This window comes from Megalopta genalis, chromosome 7 (assembly GCF_051020955.1).
Source record: "Megalopta genalis isolate 19385.01 chromosome 7, iyMegGena1_principal, whole genome shotgun sequence".
Classification (NCBI taxonomy): domain Eukaryota; kingdom Metazoa; phylum Arthropoda; class Insecta; order Hymenoptera; family Halictidae; genus Megalopta; species Megalopta genalis.
The window spans coordinates 14,584,540-14,606,752 of NC_135019.1; the positions used below are offsets into that span (position 1 = coordinate 14,584,540).

Genomic DNA, 22,213 nt, shown 5'->3' on the forward strand with positions numbered 1-22,213 from the left:
ATAAAAATTCAATTCACGGATATGAGAAAAGAGAGCATCAAAGCATTCGAAACTTCTGCACTGGTCTAGTACTCTGCTCCGAATTCTTGCGACACTCTATGCGCTTCGAATCTGAAAGACTACGGTGAACTACTCCAATATTGTGTGCCGCTGAATGTAAATAAAGCAGCGCGATATTTAGATTTGACTCGCAACGTGACGTCCGATTGCAAAAACCCCGTCGATCGTCGCGATCGCGGACATGGATATCCTGTGACACAGCGCGGAAACGTTTTGAAAGCACCAGAAAAAAGGATCACGCCTCGTCCAGCTTCGGTTCATTGATTTCGTGTGAATAACAATTCGATCTTTATCGGGCCACGTACCAGAATGCCGTGGCTTACGAGGTCGCCTACAATCGAGAAAGCCAACGACTACTGCCACCGCGCCAATGATCAATTTCTCTCCGGCTCTCTTTAAATAAACACGATTTCGTGATTTACCGTGCTACCAAATCGCTGCAACGATGAGCCTTCGAAACGCGCGGTATCGATCATTCGACGCAAAACGCGTGATACGCGTTCAACAAGGAAAGAAAGAATCACGCGAATCGCAGATGTTCCGAACTTATCGGAATCCGTTCATTGGAAATGGGATAGATCAATCAAAACTCTCGATAACAGGATCCAAGAAAGTGTGCCGCGAATCGGGAACTATTCAGCTTATTTCGACAAACACAGTTACGCGCATTACGCTAACGATTATCAGTTACCAGAAATAGAAACGCGAAGATAAAGCGCCAATCCACGGTCGAATTGATCCGATGAAATTAATTTTCTGTAAACATTGTTAACCATCGTGGGTTGCTTAGAAATAATTGTCATTCTTTTCATTTTATAAACTAATACTTTAAACAAAATACGTCAACATTGTGCTAAAATCATAGGGAAACAACAAATTCTATAGTATTAGGTCTACCGGAAAGTTCTGTCCGCGTTTTTGAATTGAAATATAACACGATTTTCATACATTTAATAATATTTATTGTAGAATATACTTTCCATCGTTACTTATGACTTCTTGCCAGCGTGATGGCAACTTGTAAATGCCATTTTTTAAAAATGATTTATTTTTAGAGGCGAAGAACTCGACTAGAGCTTGCTTGACATCAGCTTCAGTTTTGAATTTTTTTCCTGTAAAAAGTTTTGCAAAGAGAGAAACAAGTGATAATCGGAGGGTGCTAGGTCTGGGGAGTATGGCGGATGCGACAGAATTTCCCAGCCTAGCTCTGCGATTTTCTAACGAGTCGCCAAAGCAGCATGTGGTCTGGCATTATCGTCGGTAGCCATGTTTTCACGATCGCGTCTCACTTAATAATGACACGAGACATCTTTGTTTCAGTTTATTTCGGAGAGTACATGCGTGTAAATGCAACGATAAAGAGAGTTAGTCATATATGTCTCAAATCAACATGTGCATATGGATTGAAACTTGAAGTGACACTATCGGACAGAACTTTCCGGTAGACCTAATATTTAGAAAGAGAAATTGGATGAATTTTGAGCAGCACACGAGGATTAAAGATTACAAAGACTATAAAGATCAAAGACAATAAAGGAAGAGCCATTTGCCTAAAGATCAGTTATGCGTGCAGAAAAATATGACGATAGCATGAAGATGTCCCCTGAAATTGAGACATCAGCCAGCAATGAATTAATGCGAAGGGGTCGCGAATAAGAGGAAACCGGTGACCGGCGGGAATAGTCGGTTTCGTTTGTGAATAGATTTAAAGGGACTAGCACGCTGACCTTCTATTTTGTACGAACCACACCGAGATCCTGCGAACGTGGAAATTTAATGGGCACTGATTCACAAAAGCATGGCTACGTGTCAGGTTGTACAGCCGTTCGGCAATGATTCGTTTTCGTGGTCGTAGCCGATGGTGCAAACCAGATAGGAGGCAGAAGGAGCTACGGAGATACGATCTTCCGGTAAAAGGAGAAAGAACCCCCCGGAGTGACTTTGAATCTATGGACCCTTTTAAGGTGTCCTTTTGCGGGGCTTGTTCGGTTTGGCTTAGCGTCGGAAACCCAACAAATGATCCCCGCTCGCCCATGAAACCACTCTTCCTCCTGTCCTATTAGAATCTACTTCGCCGAATGATAGGGATCTAGATGAACCGATAAGCTAAAACCGTTTTTACATGATCCACGATGGGCTAGGTAATTCGCGGTATTCTTTCACCTAGCGCTGCTCCAAAATCTGCGGTAACTATAAACATAAGCAGATTTTCTGGAGGTTCTCGCACCTGTGCTGTGGTAGTTCCTTTTAACGGTAGTTTGTTTAACCCTTTGAAATTCTACGAGTCGTCATGAATTTCAACTTAAACAAATATGTCGCGACTGTGACGCACGTTAACTTTTGGAAATCAAGCTTGTTTAGATGACTAGTGGTGTGAATTTGCTACTTCTAGTCTACACAGAGATATCTACAGAAGTATTGGATAAAAAACTCTAAGTTACGCTTCGTTAGAAAACAGAATCCTTGCAAATTTTTCGTTGTTAGTTAATATGCAAACATAATGCATTGTCCTACTTCCAAATACTTATGAGAATAATTGTACAGGGATGAAGAAATATATATAAAAATTAACGTGTTATTTCCCCGATTGCAATTTTAATACCCAAGTAAATAAAAGTATATGTCTGTGCATAAATATAGCGCGTACGAGTCAGCAAATGCATCCTCAACTAAATGGGTGAATTTCTTACTGATAATATTTTTCATATTTCTCTAATAAACAAATCCTTTACGTTCCTTAACGCGATTATTTATTATTAAATCAGCTTTGCGAATCATTCGTTGAATTCTATTCGGACATGGAATTATTCAAATTAAAATATCATTTACGAACTTTGTTAATCTTCACTGTACACTTTGCATAAAAATTTCATATAGTACACATGTAGTGTCATGCACACCAGAAAATTAAAACGGCTGTCACGGTTGAACTACATATTATTTCAGGTCCGAAAAATTAGTAAATATTCTTCAGACGTTCTAAAGTAAAGTTGAACAGCGTTTTTCTCAAAAATATCACTTTTACGTAGTAAAAAGAAATCCAGAAAGTTCACGTTTCGTGACTTGTTCAATACTTCGAACGCGGCTCGAGTCCGTCTCGACCTTCTGTCAAAGCCTCGTGCTGCGGGCTCTCGAACTTCGCGCCCTCACCTCTCATTGGCCAGTGTTTTTCGTTAATAACTTGTAAACAAAGCCGCAGATTGCATTTTCGCAAAGGAAAAAGTTACTTAGAATGACCTCAGCTATCCCACATTTCCGTATTGCGAGACATTTTTGGGACACCCTGTATAATAAAAAGAAATAATAAAAAATATACAATAATATAATAATAAAATAATTAATAATATAATATATATATATATATATATATATATATATATATATAATATATATTATAATAATTAATAATATAATATAATATAATATATATATATATATATATATATAATAATAATAATATAATATAATAAAAAGAACACTGATCCAGCAAAGTCGACTTAGAAGTGGAAACGAGAATTTATATGAAGATCGACATAATTGTTTCGTCAAGTTTGACGCACTCGTAAATCGCCGAACACGTACATAGCCACCCACGGCAGAAAGATCACTGTTCTAGTTGGTCGACGCTCCACGTTTCCACGAATTATAATCAGGAATGCGTTGTTCACGTGGAACGATCTTCGTAGACAGCGAGACAGTAAATGCAACGATAAGCGATGATTAATCGCATCCATCGAGGGAGAATTGACATTAAACTTTGCAGTCTCCGAGCAGCTGACACATGCAACTTCGTTCCCTCTATTATCTTCACACTCGGCTACCCTGGACGCGTTTTCTATTGTTTGCTGAATCTCGGCTCCGCGCAACGAGTGCCAACGCGATAGGGAGGAATGAGTTAAGCTCGTGTCAGTCCTTGATTTAACGCCCGCATTTCCATCCAACACTTCCCATAATCGCGAAACAGCCGATGTTTCTGCAGCGTTTCTGATATTTGTCATTATTAACCGCCAGATGCGGTTATTGTTGTTTCGCCTGGAAATGTCGTGTTATTTATCAGCTCTCGGAAACGATGGATTTTATCGCTTCCATATAACATTTATCACCGGGCGAATAACGAACGCGTTTTTCAATAATCAACGGATGCGATGCATCCATGCGCGCTCTCCTCCTTTGTTCGACGACGAAACAATAATATTTAATTGCTGTAATCGATTCTTAGAAGCCTTTCGATTTCAGTCCAAAATGCTGCATTATAAGCTTATATTTAATTCTCTAATTTCTGCAAGCGTAAATTTTGCGGTTCCTAAACAATTGAGAGCGCTTCGGAGATATGTAAATAAAATGTTGACCATTAAACGAATGAACTATGGTTCGATCGACTACTTCTGGAAGCGTAAATTTCGCGGTTCCTAAAGAATTGAGAGCGCTTCGGAGATATGTAAATAAAATGTTGACCATTAAACGAATGAACTATGGTTCGATCGACTACTTCTGGAAGCTTCCGAGCAACAGATTACAGACCGAGCAGAATACAGCCGATGCGAATTATCGAAGAGGCTGATCGCGAGACGAAAAGAAAGCCGGCTACCAAAGGTGAGCGCAGAACGGTTCATGACCCCACTTTTGTTAACTGCTTTTAATTGCCCGGTAATTGAGATTAATGGAAAGGCATGCGGGCGCACATGATATCACCCTCGGCGGATTAAAATTAAACTGTACGAGTGGACCGCAAAGAAACCGCCGCGCTCGTTTACTTTGAGCCTGTCGTCACGCGATCCGTAGCCCACGAGAAACGGAGACGCTATAAAACATTGTCATAAAGTCTCATTGTTTTGCCGTACGTTTCGCAATTTCGCGTCGCACGTAACGGAAAAGATTCACACACGGTCGGCTCTATTAATATGGAAAACACGGGGCATGTCCGCGCGAATATTTTTTCGCGAAAACCAGACGCGAACTGCGCAACGCGTTCGTCGCGTATCAACTGAATTATCTTGTTGTTACTTCATCTAGTTCAGAATTGTGTCAATGAACTACTTTCGCGTGACGCGATCTCGCGACGGGTCCGCGTATTCCTTTTGTCTATGACATGCAAGAATTTATGCGAGCACGAATTAACGGTGGCGGCCATTAGCAGGCCGTGCAGCTAACTGAAAATACAAAATTTTTTACATCGATTGCACCGAAGCGATGTTGCGTAAAAATTAATTTTTACCTTCGTAGATTTATTCCGACGTTTATTATATTATATTATATTATATTATATTATATTATATTATATTATATTATATTATATTATATTATATTATATTATATTATATTATATTATATTATATTATATTATATTATATTATATTATATTATATTATATTATATTATATTATATTATATTATATTATATTATATTATATTATATTATATTATATTATATTATATTATATTATATTATATTATATTATATTATATTATATTATATTATATTATATTATATTATATTATACCTCAGCTACGAATTTTCATTGTAAACAGATAAAAAGTCTGCGATCGTATATTATTTACGTGATAATGCGATGCTTCGTTTACTGATCGAACGCAATTCGTGTTATTTCGTCGCGTGGAATATCAATCAAAATTAGTTTACGGTAAATAAAGCTCGTTGTGGGAGGACATAGCTTAAAAAGTCGAATTTTCCATTTATCGCACGTCGCGATACAAACATAAACGATAAAATTTATTGCAGGATTACGTTTTTCAACGGTTTTGAATAAAACGTGTATAAAACCACGAACACCAAGCTAATAAATTGAAGAGAAAGGGAGGCTCGGGCGAGCTTTAACACGCCCCTGAACACGCCCGCCGCGGCGCCTCGAGGGTCCTTGAAATGGTCCGAAATCTCACGTGGTTTTCATAACTGTCAAGTGGCGCTAGGACTACCCGCGAATACCGTGTGCCATTAATCCTAAAAATAAAATCCGACGATGACTATTTCTTGGTATTAACGTCATCCTTGATACTCGATCCCATTGAACGTTTCACATGCTCGAAGGATATTAAAATAACCCATAAATTCACTTTCACTTGCGATCCATAAAGTTGCTGAATATATCTCGAACCCGCGACCAATATTCATAATTCAATTAAACAGAAAACTGTCAGATTAATCATTTCTTTTTTAAACTGAATTTATTTAATAGAAATAGATTTCATCGAACGCAGCGAATGTTTGCCATCATGCTGCAAGCGGCTTTACGCCATTCGAGTAGAAATCTGACGATTTTCAACCTTTAAAGAGCATCAAAATCTTCATTCGACTATTAAAATTCCGACGATTAATTAAATTAATTCATATTAAATATGAATTCGAAACAGCTTTCGAAGCAAGCAAATACAGGAGTTGAACGCGATCGATGGAATTAATAAAAAGATCAACGAGAATTTAAAAACTTTCGGCACAATCCGCGATATTTCTGTCCGCGAGGCATTGTCGAAAGGAATTCAAATTATTCGAGGGAATCCAAGCACGGATTATTAACGCCGACACACGTTGAACCAAAGTTAGCCGAGCTCGAAGACCCGGTCTTTCGCCAACAAGATAGGGAAACGTGTATGTATGTGCTTGCTAACGTTCTACGCGTCCGTAGAAAACAGCTGAGAGTCGAGAAGACGAGTGTTCCACCGTATGATACATCCACGACGAAATTAATGCCCCAGGATTCCCGGTCCCAAGGACAGAGGCTTGTAGGATTGGAGGACGAAACATTCTATCGCAATGGTGCCACCAACATCCTTGCATACCGCCGATCAGCCGCGATACGATAAATTTTCCAAGACTCCGCGTTTGCCCGATGTTGGGAAATACTGTTCGCTTTTAAGGAATTCCGCTTTATCTCGGAAATGCGTGGTACACAATTTCACCCGCGAGTCGCCGATCTACCGGCCACTCCGTTCTGCATTGTTCAAATATTTCCAGGAATGCGAGTCGCGTACACCGCTGGATTCGTGGGAGACGCTACGCTCCCATAAATAAACTACGCTCGAATAGATCTCACGGAAAATTAAACAGCGATATCATGCGTCGAACCGATACACGCGTCCGTCGTCCTCGTTGGAAATTTACATTTCCGTGACGCACCGGATTTCTAAGACATTCGCAAGTTCGGAATTTGTAAACCGATCGTAGTTATATGAAAAATTATATTAACCCTTAACAATAAAAATCAATAAAACCGTAAAATCTGGCAGGAAACATTGGAAGAATAGGCACGATTGTTTCGATGAGAATATATCAACGAAGTTTTATTTTAAAAAATGAATATCTCTTCTCTATATTTGATGCGAAAATTTTCAGTAAAAAAATTTCTCTTCGTCTGAAAAACAGTCTAAACTTGGCAGTGTGTAAACTGGAAATACATAGTTTTGGCCCCCTAAGGGTTAACCCTGTGCACTCGAGGCCATTCTAACTGTAAATCTAAAATCATTTTTCCGACTTATAGTACTTTCATTTTACAAGACAAAGCGCATTTTACGCGTACGAGATTGAGCCTCGTGATTCATGCAACTTATTACACTTTCAGTAATTTTTCAAATCTAAACTTTGATAATATAAACATTATCTTAGAACGTGATACAAAAAGTTTTTAGTGGTGCCTCGGAGTCACCACTCGAGTGCGAGGGGTTAAAAATATTATCCGCCGTGTGCGACCGCCCTGGTAATCGAAGCGTTAACCATAACTTCTTACATGTACATCCGACGTGAAAAATGTTTGCTTCCGCGATTTGGTGTAGGCAAACAATTAAGTGACGCCACAGTGACGCCAGTGCCCTCGGCGATGGTTCTACTTAGATTAGAGCATTCCGTAGTGAAAGAGTTATCATCGGTAGTCAAAAACAGCAGCAGATTAACACGTTGAATGCCACGGGGGTCACCGGTGACCGGCGCTTAACACTTCCACGACCGCGCTAGAAAGCTAAAAAATTTTCATAAAATTAAAATATTTCATTCGATTAAACAAAAATTATGAAGCAAACTTATATGGCATCGATTACTTCTTCGGCATTCGTACCTCTTGCAAATCTAAATAAAATTAGGCAATCATTTTTAATTTTTGATCAATCATCCATTCGATCGTCAACCGACTGAATTTAAAACGGGTAGATCTCCCCGTTCGGTTGGCTAAGTGTTAACTTGGCGATGACGCCATGGGGGCTACCGGTGACCGGCGCACCCAAATCGATAGAAATATATATAATTTAACTCCTTAATGCACAGTTTTTTTGAAAAAGGCCGGCCAAAAAAAGTCAATTTTTTTTCATGTAAAAAAACACAATTTAGAACGTTGTCTTGGCAAGAAAATTACAAAAATACAAAAATATTAAATATTTATACAATTAGTATGATTTCTAATTTTCAGAATATTACTATTATTATTATTATTACTATTATATTTTATTTTACATTACATTTTAGTAAAATATATATTGAAAAATGAGCGAATCAGAATCTGAATATGAATACGCTGTCGGAAAGCGGCTCCCAAGGAAGAGATAAGTCGTAAGTGATAAGTAGAAAAAAGAAGGATATATTTTATACTTGAATAAGTAAGTGTTATAGCTTACAATCCCATGTAAATAATAAATATCAATAAAACGATTGTTTTTTTTGCTTTCACATTGTTATTTTCAATTCTCGATTGCATTCGAGTGTGAAAAATTATAGCAACATAAAGTACAACGCCGCTCGAATGATCTCGAGCGTGCACAGTTCGGCCAGTTTAGCGCGCTCGAGTTGACTCGAGCGTGCACGTCAAGGGGTTAAAACAAATGTCAATATCTAAAATTTTGTATTATCACCATCGTCGATTCAAACAGTGACCCCTGTCGCAATTAACATGTCAAACATGGTTATACACTGTAACGTATCTATTGCAGATAATATTTCAACATTAAACAATATTATAACATAAAAGGAAATTCATCGTGACGCCACGGACAATTTCTGTAAAACCGGCCTGGCATTCGACGTGTTAAGAAACACCGAAGAATTAAGAACAACAATGATCTGCGCCGAGGGGAATCAAAGAAAAGAGATTAGGACAGCCCGCGAAAGAATGAAAACAAGTTATCGCGGTATGTAACCGAGTCCGCGCGTCGCGAGATTTATTTTAGCAACCGGTAACATTTTCACGGGATCGGACGTAACAACATCCACGGGCCGAGCGTTCGCGAGGCAATAGGAGCTCGTGGAATAATAGAGTAAAACTCACTCACATCGAACTGGAACACTCCCTCTCCGGTGGCAAGAAGCGGCAAGACGGCGCGCGGCAGGCTGTAAGACGGAAGAGGGAAACTCCTCTGCGAAGGCCTGTGCATCGCCTAACAATCATAGGTTCGTCAACCTCCAGGCATTCCAGCGTTCGACTACTAAATACTCGAGAGGGTAAGTAGCTAGTTCAGGCTGTAGTGGCAACAAACGGAGCCGCTTCGCCTAGCGTAGACCGGGGAGCGGTAGTTTCGTGAAAACGTTGCGTCGGCGCCTCCACCTTCAGCCACCTCGGTGGAAGGAACACCCACGCCTGGGTTGCGCTTGGCTGCACCAACACGCCACGCCGCGCCGGTCGCGTCGGATGCACTCTCGCGCATTGTGCATATGCATGGGGGCAGAGTGCCGCGAGCCGCGAGGACTCCGGGCACACGGCGCACACCACACACGTATCGCATTGACGAGTTCCCGCCCGAGAGTCGGCGGTTGGTCGTTGCTTTGGCAGCTCCTCGTCTCTGCCCTCGGCCAGGTAGCGTGCGAGTGTGGTGCGCGCGGAGCGTGCGAGCGAGCGAGAGTCACGCCGGCGAAGATAAAGCGAGATACGGACACGACCGGATAAGGACGGAGATAAGGGAGCGTGGGAGAGAGATAGGCGGCGCGCGGGAGCGAGAGAAAAAATGCCGTAGGAAAAGGAAAAAATGGACGGGAGAGGGAGACGCGGAGGAACCGCGAGAGACCGCGGAGAGACACGGAGAGGAGAGCGAAGGAGCAGCGTGCCAGCGAGCGCTGTACGAGGATGGAAGCCTCGGGAAGGAGCGAGACGGATGGAAAACACGAGCGCGCGAGAGCAGGAAAATCGGCGGAAGGGAACAACCGTGAACCGTTGCTGCAAAGAGATTAGAAAAAGAATGGAACGGTAAAAACGAAGGAAAGTCGGGAACGCGGGTTCCGAGGGGGGCCGAGAAAAGTATCGGGGAAAAAGAGGAACGGACGGAAAGAGTAAACGCGGGCGGCGAGGAGGAAAGGAGAAGCGAAACGGTAGGAAGAAAGGGACGGAGAAAACGGCTGGAGAAGGAACGCGATCGCCGCGGCACCGGGCTGGAGGCTTGGCGGGACAGAGACCGAAAGAAGGGTAGAGCGCTCGACGCTCGTCGCTCGCGCTCGTCTCGTACGGTCGGTTTGCCGCCTGCCGCCTGCGCGTAGTAGTAGCGTGCCGAGACTCGAGCGGGCAGCAAGCGGCAAGCAGCAACCAAGCTGTGCTGAACGTCGTCGTCGCGTCGTTTCTCAGTGTCGCCGCGGCGGTCGTGCCAGACGGTTCTGACAGTAGTTTTTCGCGGTGCTCGTGACACCCGTCCCCGTCTACCCGCGATTCCGTTTCTGCCGCCATGTGCCGTTTTGTGGAACGTGTCACTTGGATTAGACACGCATCCGCCGACGGACCGTGATCCTGCCGGAGGTTACCGATCGTCGGATTCGGTTGACAACTCGTGCGATCCCTCCGCAGCAGTCCTTTCTGCCCCCTCTTCTTCTTCTTCTTCGTCTTCCTCCTATCCGTCCAAGCTATCCCCAACCAAGGACTCCGCGCGCTTTTCGGTGCTCTTTGACAACTGACACTGTTGTTCCCGGAGACTGTGCTTCGATCGCGAACGTTTGGCGGGAACATCGATCAGTCGATACCGCACCGGCGGCGATGCTGCGAGAATCGAAAGTGTGACGTCCAGACCACGTGCGACACCGGCGCCATCCGCGTGCTCGATTTCGAATTTCGCGCGACCACGCAGCCCGTAGTGCGCAGTGCGTAATGGTCGTCGCGTCGTCGCGTCGTCGAGTTCGTTGGCGAGTGCGGGCTTCCCAGTGAATTCGAACTGAAAAGAAGTGTGAGAAACGTGGTGTTGCTGCCGGCTCCTCTATCTCTCTCTCTCTCCCTCTCGCTCTCGCTTTCTCTCTGTCTCCCGCTCGTCCCGCGTCTCTCTTTCGCGTTCTTCCGCGAGTCTGTTTTCTCGTTTCCTCAGGTTAGGTATTCCGTGCCTCCGCTCCTCCGCTCCACCGTTACTCTGTTTCTCTCGTGGCCGTGGAACACACGGCGGGTGGCACATCGTAGCCGCGTCTCGCGCGGCGTTTCTACAAGTGGATTTAACCTTGCGACCGAACACGTGGATGCATGCAGTCCTGTCGACGACGGCGTGCTCCTGACCGGCGGACGTGTCTGCACGAAAATTCTAGGTAAACACCGCGTTTTCGTTGGCAGCCAGACACTGCCGTTGCATGCTAGACATCGCGAACACGATGCCCGTCGTATTTTCACCGACGGACACCGGGCCCGTTCGTTCGGTCTAATTATTTTTGGTACCGCTGCTGGTTTGACAACCTTGCTCGCCGGCTCTTTGGCGGCGCGGAGCTTGTTCGGGAAGTGTTCGCGAGAACGGAACCACTTTTGATCTTGATGACCACCGCATGGTTTAACCTCTTAACTTGTACGCTCGTTGTATTATAGCAGCGTTGTATTTTATGCTGCTATAATTCTTCACACTCGAATATAATCGAGAATTGAAAATAACAATGTGAAAGCAAAGAAAAAAAATCGTTTTATTGATATTTATCATTTCAATATTTGTCAATATTTAATAATATTTATATATTATTAATTATTTAATATTTATTATTATTATTATTATTATATTTATATATTAATAATAATTCAATATTTATCAATATTTGTCATTTACATGGGATTGTAAGCTGTAACACTTATTTATTCAAGACTAAAATATAGCCTTTTTCCATGGAAAAAAGAGTCGATGTACGTGTAACATCGCAATATTCGGCTCTTTTCTGCAATGTGGATCAAGATCCAAAATTAAAATTAAAATTTTGATTATTTTTGTATTTTTTTCGTTTTTTTGGCAAGACAATGTTCTAAATTGTGTTTTTTTACATTAAAGAAAGTTCATCTTTTTTGGCCGGTTTAAAAAAAAAAAAACGATGTGTTAAGAGGTTAAGTATGTTCCTCTTCTGGTATCGCGGCAGATGTTCGAACTAGCGGCACCGGTGGGACATCTATTGCTATTTGTAGTGCAACGTGAAATGACGAATAATGTTCGCGGTATCGTGGAGCGATTGATTCTTTGGAAATGTAATAATGGCTATCGAGTTTCGCGAAAAGTGTGCGAAACACGTTGGAATCGAGGCGTTTCTTGTTATGCAGTTCGCGTACGATGAATGCACGTTATGAGGGCGCCGGCATAGTACGATAGAATTATGCGAGAGATAAAGTAGGTTTATGTCCGCCAATGACCCTTTTTCCGAAGACTGCTGAAAGAGCATTTTCGTGTCATTTCGCAAATAATTTTTCTGTTCAAAACGATGCCAATTGAACGCTAAACGCGATTGAAATTAGCAACAAATCACTCTCGTTAGCAAGAAATTAACTACAAAGAAACGAATTCGTATGATGATCGCGTTTACCGACTTATGTATACGACTCGTCTATTGACGTTACATTGCAGGATTATTACATTGCATAAAAATACTTTTACAACGTCCACGATCGGCAATTTCGCAGGTAAGGATGCAACAGTTTTACATAAATTGGTTGACAATTATCAAAAAGTGAAATGCCCGATGAAAGTTGTCCATTTGTACAACGTTTGGACACATTAGAAAGTATTTAATATTCGCCGCGAAACACTGTTATCGATCTTCTCGAGGGTCTTACGTATCGAGCTGTCAATGGTGATTTCGTCAAGTGTCGAAAGCGACATCGATTACCTTGTTGACGTAACCCAGATCGCCGAGCAGTTTACACGAGTGTTTAACTCGAAATTAACAATCGATCGTCGTTGTTTACAATTTCTTTTTGATCGCCGTTAGGCACTGCACTCTTTAACCCATTGACCGCCAACTGCGAGATATCTCGTAGTAAGCGTCTGTACCAAAACTGCCAGCTACGAGATATCTCGTAGTGGGTGCTGCAAGTTTAGGTTGGCTACAGATGGCTATTTGAGTTAGGAACTATTAGAAAGGATGAATGAAAAATGTATATAGTGTGGAGAACACATTGGTTATCAATAAAAAAATACTGTAAATGCCATTGCGATATTATATCAGTGACTTAATATTATTATTATATATTAATAATATTATATTATATACTGTAAATGCCATTGCAATATTATATCAGTAACTTAATATTATTATATATATTAATATTATATTATATACTGTAAATGACATTGCAATATATTATATCAGTAACCTAATATTATTATATATATTAATAATATTATATTATATACTGTAAATGCCATTGCAATATTATATCAGTAACTTCATATTATTATATATATTAATAATATTATATTATATACTGTAAATGCCATTGCAATATTATATCAGTAACTTAATATTATTATTATATATTAATAATATTATATTATATACTGTAAATGCCATTGCAATATTATATCAGTAACTTAATATTATTATATATATTAATAATATTATATTATATACTGTAAATGCCATTGCAATATTATATCAGTAACTTAATATTATTATATATATTAATATTATATTATATACTGTAAATACCATTGCAATATTATATCAGTAACTCTTAATATTATTATATTTTGTAAAACTTCATGTTTTCTTTCAAATAAAACCGTGGCACCCAGGGCAAGACGCGCTAAATTTGCGCGGCAGTCAATGGGTTAACGCGTATGCAGATCGTTGTCTCCGATACCGATCTCTGCGTTACCCTTATCGATGGTTTCACCGCCATCCGATACTCACGATTACCCGAATACATACATACTATTACGATATAATCAATGTTACGAGTGTAGACGATTTCGTTTCTCGATTTGCCGACGGCGGAGTGCACGTACACCGTGGACAGCTGTTAGATTTCTTTTGACATTTACTCGAATTGGATGAATCGAGTAAATGAAATACGACACAATTTTTAGTAGCTTTACTTGAATTTTTACTTTCGGTAAATTAAAGGATTACCGATTAACAGAAATACCTTATAATCTGGAGTCACTTGATACATTTTTTTTACAACATTCCAGATTATATTTATGCATACGTTCTGCAAAATTACAGAAAAAGTTAGATTCGAATGCTGTGGCAACTGAAACCTTTTTACTAATGTTGTTTCGATTCTAGATCTCGCTGAAATGTCTATAAAAAAAAAAAAAAAAAAAAAAAACGGAAACAGACATTCGTGCTAACAAAGTGGACGAAACCGCGTTGTTCGCGGTATTCTTTGAGGAAGCACGCAGAATCGAAAAAGGTGTCGGTCGGTACACGGCGGGCACTAACTACAAGCGGTAGTAGTGGTCCGTAATCGATCGATTTATCGAACGGCCGATTGCTATCTGCCGAAGACCCGTTCCGCAAGTATGCACGATTCTCGAAGGCGAAATCCTGATTACGATTCTGCTCACAATCAATGTCGCGGTGACATCATCGAGGATCATCATCCTCGTGGAATTCCCTGCCGATTAAATCTGCACGCGATAACTGCCGATCTTTTGCGTAGCCATTTCTCTCGGCGATGGTAGTTTCTCGTGTGCCGAAAAAAATTGGCATTCACGCTTTCGATGCTCTCCGCCGGATTATATCGACGCGCGCGTTTCGGTTAATTTCATATTGAAATTCAGATCCTGGTTTCGCTCGTCACAATCCGGCGGATTATTCGCTTCGCCTTCGGTACTTATTTCTCGGATTCTTTTCGAGCCTCTTTGTTTAATGCCAGTAACAGTATCTTATATCATGGGATTCACACTGGAATCTGTCCCTTAACACCTAGCTTAACGGAACGCTAAATGCAGCTATGTTTATGTCGCTGAATAATTTTTTCGATTTTAAATTTTCGCGATTTTTATCATAAACGAAATTTTATTCAACAAATTCCGCATAAATGTATCTTCACAATTTCAATAATCCTGAGTTAAGTTTGTTAATTATTTGTATACGCTGTCCTTTTGTTCGAAGCAGTTAAATAGTTATTTTGTTAGTAGTATTTTGCAACCGGATTGCTAGCATCGATGTTTCACGGGTTTAAACCTGTAGAGATGAACGCAGTCTTTTTATTAGATATGATTTTTAATTTCTTCATGTCAAATTTTTAATATACTAGAAATAATTCATATTTTATTTTTATGTTTACCTTGTAGACAAAATACAAGTTATTTGTTCTTCGTGCGAAGGGTCACGAAAGTGTACGATAGTGTGCACAAAGTTCTGCAGTAGTATTAAAATGAAGGTATACGATCGTTATACAGTAATGTCTCCCTTACCGACGTTCAGATTGTCCACAAAAATGGACAATTTGGGAAGAGGAGATACGATTATCCGAGCCTTGCGGCTCGTTTTTATAATTGTTGACAATTTATAACTATAAAAACAAACCGAAAGGCTCGTAACCGAAATAATCGTATCTCCTCTTCCCAAATTGTCCATTTTTGTGGACAATCTGAGCGTCAATTAGAGAGACATTACTGTACAACAAAAATAGCTGAAATTCCGAAAAGACATGGAAGATTCGAAGTGTTTGGGAGTTCGAGAATAGAAATACTTCATCGTAGTAGTAGATACAGTTGCACGTACTCTTCGGAAACGTGCACTATCCTCGCTCGGGCTGACCCGACGCGTCGCTGTTTATATTAGAACGATAAGGAAAAGATCTGTTCCGCTCAGGTGAGCGTACCAGGAGGCGAGTCAAAATGGTCTGACATCCGTTCAGCGGGAGTCAACAACGCAAACGTCGGAGAAGATATTATCCGTGCAAACGTAAACCTTAGGCCTGCGTTAGAACGGTTGGCATGTGTCACCCAGTCTTTTATTCGCTATCGCTATATACTTAACTAAAAATATCGGAGCATTGTTCGTTTAGACCCGTGGCATGCTGCCATAGTATGCATATTGTTATTTCCATGTACTTTTATCCATATTTTCAACCAAAGAGCACGGAACACCGGATTTTTAGTTCTCGCATCGTTGACTTACGACTTTAAACAAAACTGTATATCATCCTTTATGAAACTGATACAATTGTTTTCCTTCTTTAAGTTGTTAATTATGTCGATGTTCGTTGCCGTTGCATTTCATTTGCGCACACAAGATTGCTTTAACACGTTGACTGCCGCGTCACCCGTATTCGGGTGACAGCAAAAGTTCTCATCAGGCCACGTCACCCGTAATTCGGGTGACGCTGATTCGACTACTTACAAAGGATTTCCGAAAATATTTCGACAAATATTCTACAGGAGGTAATGAAACTATTGAATTCTTATAAAAATGGTTTATTAAAAAAATTATTCGCAGTGTATAACGTTAAAACATTCTCTGCAAAGTTGAGGTTGATCAGGACAGCTTGGACAATAAGTTGTTTGTTTTTTCAGATATGCTCGTGCCTCTGATCGGTCCATTTCGTATCTTTTATTTGAACTGTAGCTTCCTCGGTATCATCAACATTTCTTTCTTCTTCCATGACCAATTCTCGTAAAATCTCGTCAATAGTATCTTCATAACATTCATTATCACTAAGATTATATTTATCAGTATCCGAATCAGAATCTGACGATGTAATTTTATTTATGCTTCTCCTTCCGGGCAATCCCGATCTCTTTTCATTATTGAACAAAAATAAGGGCAGAAATTTTAAGTTATACCATTCGGTACTCGGCAAAGATTCCAACTGTTCATGCAGGAACAGAAACAGATATGAATTAACAGCGCACGCTTCCTATAGCGGCACGGGTGGCCTGTAGGAGATTTTGTTGTAAATACGCGTGGCAGTCATCGTGTTAAATACTGCACGCCTAATAACATAAAATTACATGTAACTTACAATTTCTAATTAATCAATCATCACGATCGTCTTATAGTTTTGTCGCGGTGTGTAAATATGTTCGAAGTGCATAGTTTAATCGTTGAACTAATGTCTCGGTTGCAGCAAATTGGAGTAAAACTTAAAATTTATTCTCTCTGTTGCTTTAATGAATTGCAAACAGTACAGCAGTCTTTTGTAATTCTTGCAATATTTTTATTGTTTTGTCTCCTACTTGTTTGCATCGTAAGCGCATAAAATTCGCTTCAAACAAGTCGGTCACAGTGCTGAAAATGTATTCTATCAACAAGGGTTTCGATGTCATTGTGACACACAGCCGTTCCTGATTCCTATGTTCAGCGACATAGAGAGGAAGAGAGAGAGAGAGAGAGAGAGAGAGAGAGAGAGAGAGAGCAACGTCTGTCTATTGAAAATCAACGAATAACGTTTTAAACGAGGGAAAGAACCAATCCCGTGCTTTCACAATGAATCAAGATACCTGGTGTACAATGAAAAGTTAAACTACAGTAATGTCTCCCTTACTGATGCTCAGATTGTCCACTAAATTTGGGAAGAGGAGATACGATTATTCGAGCCTTGCGGCTCGTTTTTAGAATTGTGGACAATTTATAACTATAAAAATAAACCGCAAGGCTCTCCTCTCTTCCCAAACTGTCCATTTTTGTGCGCAATCTGGGCGTCAATTAGAGAAACATTACTGTAGTTTGCTCGAATATTTTGAGATGCAGTGGTTCTTACAATAGATCGGTAATTTGCCTGAAGCGGTAGCTGCAATCTTTATTGACTTGTACAATCAATAATACCGAAAGCATCATAAAGATAATAAACGTAGTAAAATATTAGATATCGTTGATCGAATTCTAATTATATACACTCAACTTGAATTTGACTCGTCGATGTCGGAATCACTGAACTGTTCCAACAGATTTCACGTTTGTCGGACCGATTTGATTTTTCCTAGGCTTTGTTGTTCTCGTTGCTTCCTGTTTCGCGTGTATTCGGTGCGATTACGAGAGTGGAAGAGAGAGAGAGAGAGAGAGAGAGAGAGAGAGAGAATAGAGTCTCTCCAATAGAGAGTATATTGCTACATTGAACTGGGAATGATTGCAAAACGGAAAAGTCCGGTGGTGCGACAACAACGTCGTAGCCCGCGCGAGTCCTTTGCTCGAGCCAGGGGATCGGGTTATTTCTGTGAGTCGAATCCCACGCGATGCTGATGAGCAATTTCTGCGAACGTGCTTCGCCTTTAATCAACGATAGACCGCGCCTGATGTTTCGTCACAAAACTCGCTCCAGAATCTATTGTTCGTTGGCACACCGTCGCGCCGTCACGCGAGGATTATTTTGAAACAGATTCGAGCCGGTCGCTTGCGAATATCTTACGCGGTCGAGGGCATTGCGTCTCGCAATTAGAGGAGGGTCGCTCGCTTCGGTGCCTCTATCAAATCGAATGCTGCGTTGCCGCACAAAATTTGTATTATCGTTGACGAGCGTACAGTTCGAGACGTTCTCGTGACGTTAATTAGCGTCCACCACGAATGATAGCAAGACAGAACAGACTCGAAGACTTCTTTGCTTGACCTAAGACACTAGAAATGTTTGTTCACGGACACGTTCGTGCCAATCAAGCCGCAGAAGCAGAACCGAAGGGGAGGAAATCGGAGTCGCAGTCTTATCACGGTCGATAGCCTACCACAAAGAAAAGTCTCCTCCACTGCAAACACGAGTATCAATGTGACTCGATGGTTTGATGACACACGCACATTATGTTTATTCGGCGGTGATAAACGTTCGACCGTCATTCACAAGTCGGTGGGCCGACGATCAGGCAGCCGCGCAACGCCGGAAACATCACGTAAGCGCGATTTACGGTCGAAGAAATGATTTCGTGATCCCATCCGCTGTAACTCGCACGTGTTCCCCATAAGAATTCGATCGGGACGGGGAAATTATGCTCTACGACAACACCACGTGTTTCTTTCGTCGAAGGATCACACTCTTCTTGGCTCGTTTCACACGAAATATCTGTAGGAAGTTCGCCGCAGGAATTTGGGCCGCTGTTTTCAACAAGAATATCAATCGTAAAATTGCTCTTGTTATCCAGAATATTATTTTAAGTTCGACGTCATCGCTCGTGCAAACGAGTCGCAATATTATTACAACTGAATCGCCTACAAATTGTCAATAAAACGTGCAAATAATTTGTCGAATTATAATCTGTATCGAGCAAATAAAGAATTTAGCGCGAAACGATTAAGCTTGGGTCCGAACGAACCCAGCGTTCAGTCTCTAAGGTCCGCCATGCGAGATTCGAGCAGCTAACCCTTTGCACTCGAAGCTATCTTAATTGTAAATATAAAATCATTTTTCTAACTCATAGTATTTCTATTTTATACGACAAAATGCATTTGATGCATATGAAATCGACTTTTGGGACTCGCACAACCGTCACACTCTTAATTTCTTAAACAATTTCTTAAATTCGAACTTTGTTAATATAAAAATTATCTTAGAAACGAGATATAACAAATTTTAGCGGTGCCTCTGAGTCACCACTCGAGTGCAAAGGGTTAAATATAACCGTACAGATTGGTAGACGAAGGATATTGAAGCAATGAAACATTTTCTCGTCACTCGGTCGAACCATTTGTAAGCGGCCGCTGTGAAATCAGTTTTAAGGGGCAATATATGTATCGTTTTCCTGCGCGCTCGAACGACCACGTGGTCGACACGTGCAGCTAAACCTTCGAAACAGTTTACACCGCACCGACGTTGTGCTCCGCGCTGCAGTATTCCACAGCGGAAGCAAAACGATCCTGTTTACAGAATCGTTTCGAGGTTCGAGCCGAACTTTTCAACACTTCACATATTTACAGGACTGTTACATGTTATCGCTAGGATTGTTCGATTATCGACTACAGGAGGTGCGAGAGTTTATTTTCCGACGCTGTGGAACACGCGTTTCTCATTCTTCGATTTCGCTCGATTTATATCGCATGTAGGATCCCGTAAATCGAATTTCTGCACTCGGTTATGCATCGTGATACATAAATTATCGCATTTACAACATGCTCGTATAGCTTCCACGACTTCTAAGCGCCGCGTACAAAATGAAACGCGAAAACCAAACGGACCTACTCGTTTACCAAAAGCACGCGGTGCAAGTATAGTAATTTCTCCCGAAAATGCCTCCGAATTGCCTTCGAATCGTGTCATGTAGTTTTCGGATCGTGTTATGTGGCCATCGAATCGAGTCATGTGGCCTCCGAATTGCCTCCGAATCGAGTCATGTAGCCTCCGAATTGCCTTCGAATCGTGGCAAAAAGTAGAAAGAATCATCGTTTTTATTCTAGCATTACTATGTATTCATATTAATGTATACCAGCATGCTGGCCGCTGCCTTTTTCCTTTGCTCACTGTTCCGAGTTTCTATAAAAACGAGCCGCGAAACTCGAAGAATCGCGACTTAGCATTCTCAGATCAGCCGGTTTCAATTCCGACCTCCGAACAATTCTGGGAGAAATTACTGTACCCTAAAGAGCACCAATGACTGTCTCCGCGATTACAGAGGACTGGCAACAGTATTGTGTGCACAAACGGCGTCGATCGCCGTGTTGAATAACGTTATATCGCCAACAATGTTTCCACAACCGTACCATCATTGTCCAGCTTCTGTTTCTATTTGCATTACCGCGGATATGTACTTAACTCGTCACCGCGAGCGCTTCATCTGTTTGCCTTCCCCGTTTCTCCCGCGCGTATCGCGCGATCCGTGACCCAGTTCGTTTCACAATGAAACCGTACAATTAATTCGACAGAAGTTATCGTGTAACCTCGTAAACAGCGCGCAGCAACCTTTCCGTATCTTGTACGAACGTGAAAATATGTTCCAGTAAGAGGGAAAATAAGGTATTGATAAAAGTAGCCGTACAAACGAGTAATTTATCGCTCTTTCTGAAATGAAATACTGCTTTCAAATATACATATGTAAAATATATATAAATATATATAAAATATTTAAGAAAAAGAATGCTCCCTCAGAGGAACACTCGCAATCATTATTCAAGCTGCTACATGATTTTTTAGTAGATCGATTTGGGAACCACATTGAAGTTAATCCTAAAGCGAAGATCATCTTGTAGACTATAATCGGTAACATAAATACTGAATGTGACAGCTACCGCGTGCATAATGCACAGTAGTAAATTAGGTGATTATTATATTAGGTAACAATATAATATACAGGGTGTCCCAAAAATGTCTCAGAATCTGGAAATGGCGGATTCCTCAGATCATTTGAAACAACTTCTTCCTTTACAAAAATTTTCTCCGAGGCACCGTTAACGTGTTATTAACGAAAAACAGTGACCAATAAGAATCGAGTACGGCTGACGCGAGGCGGTCCAGCTAACCAGCGCACGAAGCCCAGTTCCGCTCATTGGCTCGGCCGCCTCGCACTAGCTGAGCTGGGATTCGACCGCCTCGTGCCAGTTGAGCTGGGATTCGACCGCCTCGACCGCTGGCTCGGCCGACTCGCGCCAGCTGAGCTGGGATTCGACCGCTCTACTGCTGACGTCGTTGACTCGGCCACCTCGCGGCAGCTGATCTCGCCTCTCATTGGTCACTGTTTTTCGTTAATAACTCGTTAACGGTGCCTCGGAGAAAATTTTTGTAAAGGAAGAAGTTACTTCAAACGACCCGAGGAACCCGCCACTTTCGGATTGCGAGACATTTTTGGGACACCCTGTATATGTATTATGGAAAGACAGTAATTACGCCAAGAAACATTCAAAAACGGTGTGATAATTTTGAACAATCGATAAACCCTTCCGCGGTAATATAGTCTACGAAATTGAACTATCTTCTAACAGATCTCGAGTCGAATAGAAGAAACGACTCTGCAAATGTTTTGCAGAACTATCGGTAAAGTTCATTGCTCGTCGCGACGCAACCTGTTCCCTGTTCCGCGGTTTCCACGCGGCAAGCGCTTTTAGCCTACATAAAAATCCGCGATCGCGTCGTCGAAATGAGTC

At 41.3% G+C, this 22,213-nt stretch overlaps 2 protein-coding genes across 3 annotated transcripts in view; one reads left to right on the top strand and one right to left on the bottom strand.

The window, feature by feature from the left end:
• Window positions 1–10,706, bottom strand: part of LOC143259832 (uncharacterized) — a 35,650-nt gene extending 24,944 nt beyond the window's left edge. Inside the window, exon 1 of the mRNA XM_076523548.1 lies at window positions 9,328–10,706. Within this exon, the coding sequence (XP_076379663.1) occupies window positions 9,510–10,706 (1,197 nt within the window). The 3' untranslated portion in view covers window positions 9,328–9,509. The remainder of the gene's footprint in view (window positions 1–9,327) is intronic.
• Window positions 10,499–22,213, top strand: part of cv-c (RhoGTPase activating protein) — a 550,236-nt gene continuing 538,521 nt past the window's right edge. The window contains exon 1 of one of the 2 annotated variants that reach the window (XM_033472618.2): window positions 10,499–11,542. The gene's annotated coding sequence lies outside the window, so the exon portion shown is untranslated. The remainder of the gene's footprint in view (window positions 11,543–22,213) is intronic. The other variant, XM_076523451.1, reaches the window with a different exon arrangement.